Source organism: Entelurus aequoreus, linkage group LG02 (assembly GCF_033978785.1).
Source record: "Entelurus aequoreus isolate RoL-2023_Sb linkage group LG02, RoL_Eaeq_v1.1, whole genome shotgun sequence".
Lineage (NCBI taxonomy): Eukaryota > Metazoa > Chordata > Actinopteri > Syngnathiformes > Syngnathidae > Entelurus > Entelurus aequoreus.
The window spans coordinates 74,863,186-74,878,956 of NC_084732.1; the positions used below are offsets into that span (position 1 = coordinate 74,863,186).

At 38.5% G+C, this 15,771-nt stretch overlaps 1 protein-coding gene across 3 annotated transcripts in view; it reads left to right on the forward strand.

Annotated features, from left to right (window-relative positions):
- bbs4 (Bardet-Biedl syndrome 4) overlaps positions 1-15,771 on the forward strand; it is a 44,685-nt gene that overhangs the window by 5,561 nt on the left and 23,353 nt on the right. The window contains exons 1-5 of one of the 3 annotated variants that reach the window (XM_062032289.1): positions 10,254-10,572; positions 10,631-10,710; positions 14,136-14,199; positions 14,359-14,470; positions 14,604-14,676. In XM_062032289.1, the coding sequence (XP_061888273.1) occupies positions 10,539-10,572; positions 10,631-10,710; positions 14,136-14,199; positions 14,359-14,470; positions 14,604-14,676 (363 nt within the window). In that variant the 5' untranslated portion in view covers positions 10,254-10,538. Of the gene's footprint in view, positions 1-10,253; positions 10,573-10,630; positions 10,711-14,135; positions 14,200-14,358; positions 14,471-14,603; positions 14,677-15,771 lie in introns of those variants that run through there. The other 2 variants (XM_062032280.1, XM_062032299.1) reach the window with 2 other exon arrangements.

The following is a 15,771-nucleotide window of genomic DNA, read 5'->3' on the forward strand; positions in this document are numbered from 1 at the left end:
CGGACCGAGAAAGTGACGATTACCCCCTTAATTTGAGCGAGGATGAAAGATTCGTAGATGAGGAACGTTACAGTGAAGGACTTGAGAGGCAGTGATGGACGTATCTTTTTTCGCTCTGACCGTAACTTAGGTACAAGCTGGCTCATTGGATTCCACACTCTCCTTTTTCTATTGTGGATCACGGATTTGTATTTTAAACCACCTCGGATACTATATCCTCTTGAAAATGAGAGTCGAGAACGCGAAATGGACATTCAGTGCCTTTTATCTCCACGACAATACATCGGCGAAATGCTTTAGCTACGAGATAACGTGATAGCATCGTGCTTTAACTGCATATAGAAACAAAAAAAATAAACCCCCGACTGGAAGGATAGATAGAAAATCAACAATACTATTAAACCGTGGACATGTAACTACACGGTTAATGCTTTCCAGGCTGGCGAAGGTTAACAATGCTGTGCTAACGACGCCATTGAAGCCTACTTAGCAACCGGACCGCACAGAGCTATGCTAAAAACATTAGCTCTCCACCTACGCCAGCCACCCCTCATCTGCTCATCAACACCCATGCTCACCTGCGTTCAGGCGATCGGCAGAAGGACGAAGGACTTCACCCGATGCGTTTGGCGGCCCGGAGACGTAGGAAGTCAAGGTGAGGTCGGCGGCTAGCGCGTCTGCTCTCCAACAAAGTCCTCCTGGTTGTGTTGCTGTAGTCCGCTGCTAATACACCGATCCCACCTACAACTGTCTTCTTTGCAGCCTTCATTGTTCATTAAACAAATTGCAAAAGATGTCCAGAATACTGTGGAATTATGAAATGAAAACAGAGCTTTTTGTATAGGATTCTACCATAACTTCCGTTACTCTGACTTCGTCACGCGCATACGTCATCATACCGCGACGTTTCAGCCGGATATTTCCCGGGAAATTTGAAATGTCACTTTATAAGTTAACCGGCCGTATTGGCATGTGTTGCAATGTTAAGATTTCATCATTGATATATAAACTATTAGACTGCGTGGTCGGTAGTAGTGGGTTTCAGTAGGCCTTTAAGGCTGCCGTCATTTGCGATCTCCAGCATTTGATCTTCTTCTTGCACAGACATGCTGGATTCATCTGCTTTGTTGACAAATGGGTCGCGGATCCATTCCTTGGCAGTTCGTGGGTCTTTTGAAGTTGGGAAGTAGCGCTCAAACTCTTTTAAAAGCACAGACAGGTGATCGTGCAGCAGCTTGGTGAATGAAGGCGCAGGCTCAGTCTCACGCAAAAACCCCGCCAATGTTTGAAACATGTCCAGGTTTTTTGGGTTGGTGCACTAATTGTAAGTGTATCTTGTGTTATTTATGTTGATTTAATAAATAAATAAAAAAATAAAAAATTTATAAAAAATTCTTCTGCGGCCCGGTACCAATCGAGCCGCGGCCCGTATGTATGTATATATATACATTATATATGTATGTGTGTATATATATATATATATATATATATATTTATATATATATATATATATATATATATATATATATATATATATATATATATATATATATATATATATATATATATATATATATATATATATATATATATATATGTATGTATGTATGTATGTATATAAATGTGTGTGCATATATATATATATATATATATATATATATATATGTATGTGTGTGTGTGTGTGTATATATATATATATATATATATGTATATATATATGCACATACACATATATATACATACATATATTATATATATATATATATATGCACATACACATATATATACATACATATATTATATATATATATATATACCAGTGGCGTGCCGTCACTAGAGGCAGGGGAGGCACGGCCTCACCTGCCATCATGGAAAGAAAAAAAAAGTAAAAAGAAAAAAAATTAATTAAATTGTTATACGTATCCAGTGATTATACTAAAGTTATTTTCCATTTAACTTCACCAGTTTTAGATTATTTTTATTTTTATTTTCACATTTGCCGTTCAAATACTGAGAAGAGACGGTGCGGTGATCAGCAGCCAGTTGAGGCACGTCACTGATTTGTGCCTCAACATGGATTGTGCGCAATCCCTCGGCTAACTGCTGACCTGCTGTGCAGTGAGACCGTATTGCTATATGAATTATATTATACATGTCCATAGTTTAGTTAGCTGAGGTATATAATGTACAGTGTATTTTGTCAACAACTGTATGTGTGTAACGTATTTCTTGTGCTGAGCGATCATAAAACTGGAGGCTCGTCTCATAACCCCGCCTCCTGGTGCCAAGCACCTCCGCCGCAGAATGCACCACCCGACGGGAGCGCCACACCAACCAAAGCCCACACCCAAACCCCCACGTGCAAGACCGAATCCACCCAAAAAAAGTCACTTAACAAGAAGCCAAAAAGTGCAAAAACAACAATGCTCGCGCGGCGCGCCGGAGGAGCCGTGAACAGGGACACAACATTAGGTACACCTGCAGACTACAGCGCGGATTTCATATTTCATTCATTCACTACTCTTCCAACACGAACACCACTGCTCCCGCACTTATAAGTAAAGGTAAGACCATAATAACGTTTCTTTTTATTAAATGTGCTTTTTTGTGTGCTACAGTTTGTAAGTGTAAAGTTAAAGTTAAGTATACCAATTATTGTCACACACACACTAGGTGTGGTGAAATTTGTCCTCTGCATTTGACCCATCCCCTTGTTTAGTTTAGTTTAGTCTTTATTTGAAGGGACAATGCACAGAAACATTAAGTTCAAAGACAGATATGTTCTGTACCAGATTATAGCTAAATAGCTCATTTCCATCTGCAGTCCCTGGCTACCTAAATTAAAGGGATACAAAAATCATGCAATAAAATTATGACAATAAAAACATACTATAGCATGTTTTTAAATTAAGAAAAGTCATAAAATGCCCTTTCATGTACACATACTTAATATACAATACAACCACACCTCATTTACATCATCACACAAAGACAATACATGCTTTTGTTCACATCTGTCATCATTTGTAAAAACAACCATGATTTTAACACACACACCTCACAATTTACAATAAAAATGCTCTCATGGATAAATATAATACACATTAGGTTGATGTGTCAAACATAATGCCCACCTTAGTGACCGTGTGAGCAGCTTTGATTGCTCCAAAGCCACTTTTTAACTTCAATTGTGAATGAAGAGTCATCTGTTAGACTTTTCAAGTTTGTTGTGAGGTCGTTCCATTCCTTTATGGCTTTATATGAAAAGGCTGATTGTTGATTGTTCACCCCCTGGGAGGTGAGGGGAGCAGTGGGCAGCAGCGGCGCCGTGCCTGGGAATAATTTCTGGTGACTTAACCCCCTATTCCAACCCTTGATGCTGAGTGCCAAGCAGAGAAGAATGCTGGTATGAGCTTTTAAACATAACCCGTTAACTGCTGCCAATCAAATGGTGAATAAGATACTCTTTAGGGTTCATATGTTTGTAAATCTGACTGTGATGAAGTCAGTGCCTCACCTGACATGAACCTCACCGCACGCCACTGATATATACACATACATATATAATATCTATATATACATACATACATACATATATATGTGTGTGTATGTGTATATATATGTGTGTATATATATATATATATATATATATATACATATTACTGTGCTCTTCACTCAAAACACTTGAACCGCAAATCAACATCACCCATCATAAGTAGTTGTATGAAGTAATGTACCGTAATAATAATGTGCATTTACCTTGGAGAGTGGACCTTTACAGTATCGCTTTACAGCTTATTCTCAGTCAAACACACCATAGACAGCTTCTCCGTATTTTCATGGATAAATGTCTGTCCCTAACATGATATGTTTTTTGGTTTGCGTTAGACTCGTCCTGCTTTAGTATGATGCTATACTGAAAATCCAATCCACGTTTTCACTGTTACATTAGCAAGGTTGAGCCAGACCGCAACAGCATTAAGGCTACGTTCATTGCGTTCACAACACTGCAGGGTAGGATGTCCAATTCAGATTTTTTTTGGTCAAATCTGATTTATGTAGTCGTTCACATTACAAAAAAAATGTGTCCAGACTCCAATGTGAATGCAAACTGACCCGAATACAGACATGGCGCCATGATGTCGCACATCCTGCAGTGTTTATGGAAATAAACTCGGAAGTAGACTTACTTCAATTCTAGTCGTCTCAATACTGGCGCATTTGTGGCAATTTCAAGGATTCTGTGCAATCAAAGTCAACAAGATTATGAAAGAAGATGTCTCCCGCAGTTTTGGGGACGTTTGCCTCGATTTCTGCTCTGAAGAGCCTGATGGTCGATCAGTGGTGGAACATTGATTGACGTGAGTTCCTAAAACATAATTTTCGCCTGTTTCTGCTAATTTGTCAACTATTTTGTATCCGTCCGTTTTGTATCTGTCTATTTTGGTGAATAATGATGACGCTTATGATAAACGTCATTATTATTCGTACACACTGGAGTCGGATCATAACACTATCAGATTGATTTGTAATATAAAACTCATAATAATAATGTCTGTAATACTGCTGACAGAAAATACTTTCCATACCGTTTGATAAGCAAAGCACACTACTACAGCTTTGCAGCTTAGGTGTGCTACTTAAACTTAACCGATGTAGTATAATAGCCTTAGTGTTATTTTAGAGTCGTGTTTTGGGGGCTCTGAAGACTGGATGTGCTGACAGACTCATAGTCAAAAAGGGCGTTTTTGTTTATCTTCACTTTTATTGTTTTCACCATAAATGGCAGGTTACTGTGATAGTCCATATCACCCAACCCTACTGGCCAGGTGTGGCCTATGAGCCTTGAATTTGACACCTGCAGTCCAAACATACTTGCCAACCTTGAGGCCTCCGAATTCGGGAGATTTGGAGGTGGGCGGGGTTAAGGGGGGACACACTGCCGTTCAAAAGTTTGGGGTCACCCAAACAATTTTGTGGAATAGCCTTCATTTCTAAGAACAACAGACTGTCGATTTTCAGATGAAAGTTCTCTTTTTCTGGCCATTTTGAGCGTTTAATTGACACCACAAATGTGATGCTCCAGAAACTCAATCTGCTCAAAGGAAGGTCAGTTTTGTAGCTTCTGTAACGAGCTAAACTGTTTTCAGATGTGTGAACATGATTGCTCAAGGGTTTTCTAATCATCAATTAGCCTTCTGAGCCAATGAGTAAACACATTGTACCATTAGAACACTGGAGTGATAGTTGCTGGAAATGGGCCTCTATACACCTATGTAGATATTGCACCAAAAACCAGACATTTGCAGCTAGAATAATCATTTACCACATTAGCAATGTATAGAGTGTATTTCTTTAAAGTTAAGACTAGTTTAAAGTTATCTTAATTGAAAAGTACAGTGCTTTTCCTTCAAAAATAAGGACATTTCAATGTGACCCCAAACTTTTGAACGGTAGTATATATATATATATATATATATATATATATATATACTTTCTTTTATATATATATATATATATATATATATATATATATATATATATATATATATATATATATATATATATATATAAAAGAAATACTTGAATTTTACTGTTCATTTATTTACACATATACACACACACATAACACTCCTCTACTCATTGTTGTATTTGAAAGTGCAATGCTTTGCAGCCAGTAGCACAGCCTTTGAAGGAGCATAGGTATGGGCAGCATCTGTGAAATTTAATTTGCAGGAAAGGAGTGAGTTTAGGGTTGAATTGTCCATCCTCGTTCTATTCTCTGTCACTCGTCGTCGCCATGACTGTCTCTTCTTCGTTCTTCTGCTTCGTCTCCTTCTTGTTGTGTGTGCAGTTGTGCACTCTCCAAAAGCCGTAGATGTTATAACGTGACTGGGCCGGCACGCTGTTTATATGAAGGAAAAGCGGACGTGACAACAGGCAGTCCTCACTTAAGTCCGGCTGGAAATCGGGAGAGGCACTGAAATTCGGGAGTCTCCCGGAAAATTTGTGAGGGTTGGCAAGTATGGGTCTAAATGCCTTGCATTACCATAACAGTAATAACAGGAAACTAACAATATTGCTTTTCAACCATTTTGATTCCTTCTGTATTTGTTGTGTAATTCTAATACAGTAACAACAAGTTGTAAGCAAAAAAATCTTGCTAGTGCAACAATTCTGTATCAAAGAGGTTGTGCACAGACAACATATCTTAGGGTGGACATCCAGCCCTTGTTTTCCTGGCAAGAATGTTTATTTCCACCGGAACCTCCTCTGTTTTCAGGTCAACTCTGTAGTGCTGTGCAAGTTTGTTTACACTGCTATCATCCGTGCAACATTTCCTTCCCTGTTTGCAAGTTGCTGCTATCTTTTCCATGCAACAACACTGTCCTCATGTGTTCGGGCCGTCTCATGCTTACTAAAGATGACTAAAGCTTTCTTACACTTACACTTTTAACCAGTTAGATGTATTCCGTGTTTGTTGTGTAATTGTAATACAGTGTCAAAAATTTTGAGTGGAAAGATCTTGTAAGTGCAAAACATTTTTTGCTCGCATCACATGTACCTCTTGGGGACTAAGCCCCCCTGTCCTTCAATCCTAATGACGCCCCTGGTCGAGAGACAGCGCTTATCTCAAAACACTCTTAAGTTGAGGTACCACTGTAGTCGATTTCCAGAAAAATACCTTTTCTTTTAATGACCAACTTTGTTTATGCCGCGCACAGTCCTGTGTGAAATAAAAATCACAGCAAGCTCAAAAGTACAGTGTAGAAATAAAGTCATAGCAATTTAAAGGCCAACTGAAATGATTTTTTTTTATTTAAACGAGGATAGCGGATCCATTCTATGTGTCATACTTGATCATTTCGCGATATTGCCATATTTTTGCTGAAAGGATTTAGTAGAGAACATTGACGATAAAGTTCACAACTTTTGGTCGTTGATAAAAAAGCCTTGCCTGTACCGGAAGTAGCGTGATGTCGCAGGTTGAGGGGCTCCTCACATTTCCCCGTTGTTTACACCAGCAGCGAGAGTGATTCGGACCGAGAAAGCGACGATTACCCCATTAATTTGAGCGAGGACGAAAGATTCGTGGATGAGGAACGTAAGAGTAAAGGACTAGAGTGCAGTGCAGGACGTATCTTTTTTCGCTCTTACCGTAAATTAGGTACAAGGGCTCATTGGATTCCACACTTTGTCCTTTTTCTATTGTGGATCACGGATTTGTACTTTAAACCACCTCGGATACTATATCCTCTTGAAAATGAGAGTCGAGAACGCGAAATGGACATTCACAGTGACTTTTATCTCCACGACAATACATCGGCGAAGCACTTTAGCTAGGGAGCTAACGTGATAGCATTGGGCTTAACTGTAGATAGAAACAAAAGAAATAAACCCCTGACTGGAAGGATAGACAGAAAATCAACAATACTATTAAACCATGGACATGTAAATACACGGTTAATGCTTTCCAGCCTGGCGAAGCTTAACAATGCTGTTGCTAACGACGCCATTGAAGCTAACTTAGCTACGGGAACTCACAGAGCTATGCTAAAAACATTAGCGCTCCACCTACGCCAGCCTGCTCATCAACCCCCGTGCCCACCTGCGTTCCAGCGATCGACGGAGCGACGAATGACTTCACCCGATCACCGATGCGGTCGGCGGCTAGCGTCGGATAGCTCGTCTGCTATACAAGTGAAAGTCCTCCTGGTTGTGTTGCTGCAGCCATCCGCTAATACACCGATCCCACCTACAACTTTCTTCTTTGCAGTCTTCATTGTTCATTAAACAAATTGCAAAAGATTCACCAACACAGATGTCCAGAATACTGTGGAATTTTGCGATGAAAACAGAGCTTTTTGTAATGGATACAATGGTGTCCGAATACTTCAGTTTCAACGATTGACGTCACGCGCATACGTCATCATACATCGACGTTTTCAACCGGAAGTTTCGCGGGAAATTTAAAATTGCACTTTATAAGTTAACCCGGCCGTATTGGCATGTGTTGCAATATTAAGATTTCATCATTGATATATAAACTATCAGACTGCATGCTCGGTAGTAGTGGGTTTCAGTAGGCCTTTAAATGCTTTGCCATTTCTGTGACGTTCAGAAATAAAACGGCGGCTGCATTTGGAACAAAAATCTCTTAATTACAAGCGAGAATTAAAGGCAGAAATGCAACGTCATGAGTTTTTCTGGTGCAACTTGACTTACACTTGATCATATTTTCCAGCAGTTCTCTAGTGTGTCTTCTGATCTCAGCATGACGCTCGTCTGCTCCTCTTCCCTATTAGTGGATAGGCGGAGCACACACACACATGTTCGACTGATCAAATATAACAACTGCGCCATGTTTGGGAGAAAGTTTTTCTGCAGGACTATTTTTAGTAGACCCCATGCTGTGCCCTCTTTCCTGGCAACTCTTATTTATTCATACTTGAAGGAATACATGTGAAATATATGCAATTGACTCCGCCCAATTTTGGGAGCTGCGGAGCCACATCTGAAAGCCCCAGACAAGAATACGATTGTGAGCTCAGCAGGAAGAAAGCGGATTAGGTCACTCCAAATAGGACCATTCCCAATCTTGACCCAACTGAGTGGTGTTTGAAGCTGGGGAGGATTTCTGTGAAGGACTTGGAAGAAGCCCCATTTTTAGTGTCAAATCCAAGTAGCGTTGCTTAAAGAAAGAGGGGAGCTTTAGTGTAAATCACACTATTCTTACACAAGCAGTCCATTAATGTTACTACTAAATGTCTGTGGCAGACTTGTATGGGGTGAAGAGTGCCAAAATGTAATCACACTTTTCTAGCTGGTATATTTTGGATATTTAGCTCACTTTTTCTCACATTTAGCTCATTTTCTTCACATTTGAGGTATAAATTAAATGGCAAATCCATCCATCCATTCATTTTCCACTGATTGTCCCTCTCAGGGTCTCGGGATGGCTGGAGTCTATCCCAGCTTCATTCGAGCGGAAGGCGGGGTACACCCTGGACAAGTCCAGCGAATATAAATGTGGAATATAAATCTAAATGTTAACTTTAAATATAAATGTTGAATCTAATTATAAATGTTAAACATAAATGTTAATTGTAATTATAAATGTTAAATCTCTATATCCATCCATTTTCTACTGCTTGTCCCTTTCGGGGTCGCAGGGGGTGCTGGAGCCTATCTCAGCTGCACCCTGGACAAGTCGCCACCTCATCGCAGAAATGTTTATAATAAACGTTCAAGATAAATGTTACATTTTAAACATAAATGTTAAAAATAATATATGTTGAATCCAAATATTAAATATTGAATGTAATTAAAAATGTTACATCTAAGTGTTGAATATAAATATAAATGTAGAATATAAATATTAAATGTTTAACATAATTGATCAATCTAAATTTCAAATCTATGTTAAATGCAAATCTTAAATCTAAATGTTGAATATAAATATAAATGTTAAATCTAAATATTAAATGTAAAATCTAAATGTTAAATCTAAATCTAAATGTCATATCTACATTTAAAATTTTAATATCAATGTTGCGTGTAAAACTAAATGTCTAATTTAAAATTGAAATGTTAATTCAAAATGTCTCGCCAAGTGTAAAGCTATAGAAAATATGCAAATATCCCACTATTCCCATGCCTCTCAGCACGCAAAGACACAGTCATATCTTTGATGCCATGCTGTGAAGAAAAGGAATGAAGATGGAAGATTGAAAAGTAACATAAAATAGGGGTGCATATTGCCAATTGCTGGAGTTGAACCCTTGGCCAAATGCTGACTTTGCGCTCACTATGCTTCTGTTTTGATCTTCTAGTCCACTGAAAACATACTCTTTAAAGCAGATCTAAAGCAAGCGTGTCAACTGGCTGTGATTGAATTGTTACATTCAGCACGCCAAAGATTTGAAACTGAGCACTTCTTTTCAGATTGCTAAATCTTATTTTTCACTAATTCACTAATCTTATTTTTAGACTTGGAAGGATGGTAGTCGGCGCAACATTTCTTTGAATATTAATAATACATGTTTGCTTGTAAGACAAAGAATGCCCTTTACTGGAAAGACTATGGACCCTTCTTGTGGGTACTTTACCATTTCTAATAACGGTTGCTCTTTCATCCAGCCCGGTATTTTTCCTGTGTGTTCTGTCACGAGCACCTGACTTGTGAGAGACATTGTTGCCCAGGCAACGAGCAGTTTTACTCTACCTGCTGAAGCATTAAAAGACCCTTGAAATGAAAATAATGCATTATGAGGCAATATTTTCAACGTAGCTGGTGGGTTGATTGTAGATTATTAACGCTGCGTTACCATCAGCAGTATGCTAATTGTCAGATTGCCTTCACAAGGGTGGTGGATGATTTATTCATCACACAAATTAGAAGCGTATGAATTGAAAATGGTCTCAAATAGGGCGAGCGGCGGAGAAAAAAAACGCTTACAAGCTGAGACTGGCGGTTGGCCGTGTGGCTCTGGCTCAGCGATGTATTAAATGTCTGCAAAAAGGTGCGCTCTCTAAGGATGAATCAGTCAGCCGTCGACAAAGACATCAATGGTAAATGGTTTGGATGTTTTTTACAATTCTAGTCCTTTAATCGTATTCTTTCTTTCAGCTCCAGAGCTCCCTATCATGGAGAGAAAGAATTGGCTGATTCACCAACACTATATACGTAAAGACTATGAAATCTGTAAGGTAAGGCAGTTTTGGTATGCTTTGCCTTATACAGGTGCATCTCAGTCAATTACAATATTTTTGAAAGCTAGGTTTTAGTCGTTCTAAAAGTAAAACTCATATTTATAGATTTTTACAAACTAAGTGATATATTTTAAGACTATATTTCTTACCGTATTTTTCGGACTATAAGTCGCAGTTTTTTTCATAGTTTGGCCGGGGGTGCGACTTATACTCAGGAGCGACTTATGTGTGAAATTATTAACACATTACCGTAAAATATCAAATAATATTATTTAGCTCATTCACATAAGAGACTAGACGTATAAGATTTCATCGGATTTAGCGATTAGGAGTGACAGATTGTTTGGTAAACGTATAGCATGTTCTATATGTTATAGTTATTTGAATGACTCTTACCATAATATGTTACGTTAACATACCAGGCACGTTCTCAGTTGGTTATTTATGTGTCATATAACGTACACTTATTCAGCCTGTTGTTCACTATTCTTTATTTATGTTAAATTGCCTTTCAAATGTCTATTCTTGGTGTTGGGTTTTATCAAATAGATTTCCCCAATAAATGTGAATTATACTCCAGTGCAACTTACACTACCGTTCAAAAGTTTGGGGTCACATTGAAATGTCCTTATTTTTGAAGGTAAAGCACTGTACTTTTCAATGAAGATAACTTTAAACTAGTCTTAACTTTAAAGAAATACACTCTATACATTGCAAATGTGGTAAATGACTATTCTAGCTGCAAATGTCTGGTTTTTGGTGCAATATCTACATAGGTGTATAGAGGCCCGTTTCCAGAAACTGTCACGCCAGTGTTCTAATGGTACAATGTGTTTGCTCATTGGCTCAGAAGGCTAATTGATGATTAGAAAACCCTTGTGCAATCATGTTCACACATCTGAAAACAGTTTAGCTCGTTACAGAAGCTACAAAACTGACCTTCCTTTGAGCAGATTGAGTTTCTGGAGCATCACATTTGTGGGGTCAATTAAACGCTCAAAATGGCCAGAAAAAGAGAACTTTCATCTGAAACTCGACAGTCTATTCTTGTTCTTAGAAATGAAGGTTCAAACACAAAATTGTTTGGGTGACCCCAAACTTTTGAACGGTAGTGTATATATGTTTTTTCCTTCTTTATTATGCATTTTCGGCCGGTGCGATTTATACTCCGAAGCGACTTATACTCCGAAGCGACTTATACTCCGAAAAATACGGTAATTTATTAATGTTCATGATTATAGCTTGCAGCTAATAAAATCCCCAAATTCAATATTTATAAAATGTGAAAATATTGTCAAAAAGTTCAATATTGTGAACTACTGGTTCGCGCTCGATTCAAAAAATGAACTGCAAAACTTCCTGAGCCTTTAATTGGTCTCTTTATCCCGTTTTTCCCACAGGGCTGCAATGTAGTTGTGGTAGTGCAGCTAGCCAATTAGCATCATTGACCATGACACATGTGCATGTCGTTTTTATGGACACGTTGGGAGACCGACAAAGAACAATGAAAAGCAAAAACACGAATGAACTTAATGAACTTTTTTCGGTCTCTTTTTTGTTGTTTTTTTATGCCATGGACAAGGCACCAGCTGCTTGCTGAGAAGAGTGAATTATGCTTTCGTGTTAGTTTCCAAAAGTCTCCAATGAGACCAGAAAAACAGAATCTAGAAGGCTTTGAATAGTCGCTAAGTATAACTTGCTAAGTTGGCAACACTGATCCTTCCTTGGGCTTCTTTTAAATTTTCTGGCAAACCGAGGGTCCTATTCTCCAATGTGCTTAAGTTGAAACATCTGCACAGTTGCGTGTATTCTGGCCGTGCGGAATTCTCCCCCTCGACTTAAAGGGGAACTGCACATTTTGGGGAATTTTATCCATCCTTCACAATCCCTATGTAAGACAAGAACAATGTTTTTTTTAATGCACTCCCAACTCGTAAATAAACGTTAGCAATTCTGCTAACAACGGAGTCAATGGGAGTCCCTCTATTCTGCCTTTAAAGCGCTCTAAAAAACATTCAAAACCCTCCATCATTGTTTTATATGCACGCTGTAAGCATATATGTAATGTAGTTCCAGGCACATTCATAACAACATATAATATTTATGTATTTTGTTCATTTGAAGCATACGGCGGAGAATTAATTCCACAGACGCATCACAACATTCGCTATTATACAACAGCAACTACCACTAATGACTGGCTTCAGTAGAGACAACAAAGACTACTTTGTGACAAATGATGATCCAGAACCTTGTCTTTTTCAGCCTGAATATGAGGAGCAAGTGCTAAAAAACAAATTCAAACATAATAGAAAATCACTTTCTGTACAATGTCTACTCTCACTGGGATGCTGACTGATGGGATGTTCATATCTTCTTCTTTAAGGTAAAATGTGGGCCCAAACAAGCGTCTTTTGGTGTCTTTCTTGCCATCTCCAGGTCTAAGCTGAATGTCAAAGTTGACCAAATTTTTGGTTTATTAACACAACCCTCTACAAGTGGAATGCATTATTTACAATGTAGAATTAACTTTCACCAGAGGCGATGCAGCAGTTAAGTTGGTCAATAGCTGCATAAAGCTAGTTGCCTCTCTGTGATCATCAGTTGTTCGTCGGCGTTAGCACTTATAAAAACAATATTGTTAATACTTGGTTAATATTCTGGTCACAAGATGGAAATGGAGTATTGTTGGTGGGTTTTAAGTGTTTTTTTAAGAGGGCTTTATGGGCGCAATAGATTACACCTATTATTTGCATTGTGAGCCACCTCGTACTTGCTGTATTTTACAAATTAGAATGTATAAAAAGAAGAAAAAAATATGTGTTCTTGTCTCACATAGGAATTGTAAAAGATAGGCAATATTTAAAAAAAAAGTTCCCTTCCTGTGTTGAGATGCTGAATTACAATTTAATCTACTGTAGCGCGTTGGAACGACAAGTTACATTTATAGGCAATCCCATTATAATTTGTTTATGAGCCAAAATCTAGTAAGTAGCGTACAATCTATTTGTGGTCATTTAGATCAGAATCAGCTAAGTACGTAAGTAAGTACGTGTAAGACACAACAAATTTGACTTGGTAGACTATGCTCTTTGTTCAATGCAAGAAACAAAGAAAAACGCAGCAACTACGAAAGAGCGCAGTTGTAGCTGTATTCATTGCGGGGCGCCACAAATAAATTAATATATGTGAGACACTGGTACTCCTAAAATGGCCGACATTTTTCTCGATCTTCTGATTTCTCTAATTGCGCATGTGTACTGTCTCAATATTTACATAAACTCAGTGATGATAACAATTGCTTGCATACCTACTGTGGTTCAATTCACTTTATTGGGCCTTGTAAGGTATCCATCATAACAATTTCTCCCCCTAAATCATCATTTTGCTCTTGAATTCACTTTTTCGTCCTCTCTGCGTAGGCAATAATCAAAGAGCAGCTGCAGGAGACTAATGGGATGTGTGAATATGCCATATATGTTCAAGGTGAGCTGAATCTTAACAAAAGCAGCTTCAAATGAGCTATCTGTGGAACTTGGTCCCTAAGATGTGCTGACATGCTCCTCTTTGCTCTCTTGCTGTTCCTAAGATATTTAATGTGCAATTAAAGCTCCTTTTTGTTTGTCTTTATACTTCATGGCACAGCACTAATCTTGCGTCTCGAGGGCAAGATCCAACAATCCCTTGAGCTGTTTCAGAGCTGTGCCATCCTTAATCCCAGCAGCCCTGACAATCTGAAGCAAGTGGCCAGATCTCTGTGAGTTCGAATTCAGCATTACTTCATACTTAAAGGGAAAGATTTAAGAAGTTCAACCAGGGCTGTCAAAAAAGTTGAAAAAATGCTCTGTTTAAGATGGCAATGTTCACATGGATTATTGTTTTTCTTGCAGATTTTTACTGGGAAAGCACAAAGCAGCCATTGAATTCTACAATGAAGCTGCAAGGCTCAACCAGAAAGACTGGGTACCACAAAACAGACACTTACTTATATGTCATACTTTTTCTAGTAGATAGTACTACACACTATTTGTTGTCAAGATTCATAAGGGTTTCGCAACATTTGCAACACTTACTTTCAATATACTCTCCGCATATTTGAATAGAAATGACCACACTCACCCCCAGTTGAACCCTGTTTTATCAAAGAACATCTGCAACGTTAGGCTTGCCAAACTATTCAGATCCGTTTTACAGTGATGTGTATCTACAGTTTGTTGAACCAGATCCATGAACTTCACAGCATGACATTTTACAAACAGTGTGTTTACCTGCCTTATGGCTCCTTTTTTGTAATGCACATACACAATCTTTATTAAACGCCACATGCTTGCTTGCAGAAAAAACACTCTTCTCGCAACTAGGGATGGGTACCGAAATCGTTACTTTTATAGGCACTGACCAAATTTTGTCGGTACTACCGGGTATCGATTTACATAAAAACAAATGCTGCAATATGTTTTGATACCTTTGTTGCCCATGACATCATGTCCAGTTGCAGACTAAACACAGACTCAAACTCTGGGCGAGAAAACAAGCACTTAGGGACGGCGTGGCGAAGTTGGTAGAGTGGCTGTGTCAGCAATCGGAGTGTTGCTGGTTACTGGGGTTCAATCCCCACCTTCTACCATCCTAGTCACGTCCGTTGTGTCCTTGGGCAAGACACTTCATCCTTGCTCCTGATGGCTGCTGGTTAGCGCCTTGCATGGCAGCTCCCGCCATCAGTGTGTGAATGTGTGTGTGAATGGGTGAATGTGGAAATACTGTCAAAGCGCTTTGAGTACCTTGAAGGTAGAAAAGCACTATACGAGTATAACCCATTTATCATTATTTATTTATTATTTTACATGGCAATTTCAACACCTCCACATTTGGTAATGAATGCTACAACTAAGATGCAAATTGCAATCAAACACCTGGTGTGTGATAAATACAATACTCAGGGCCTGACTTACTGAAGGTTTGCGTTTACTAAAACATGCTCAAACTTGATAGCGCACGCAAAGCTGATCTACTAAACTTGTGCAATACATTTTGAATCTCTGTCTTAAATACTATACA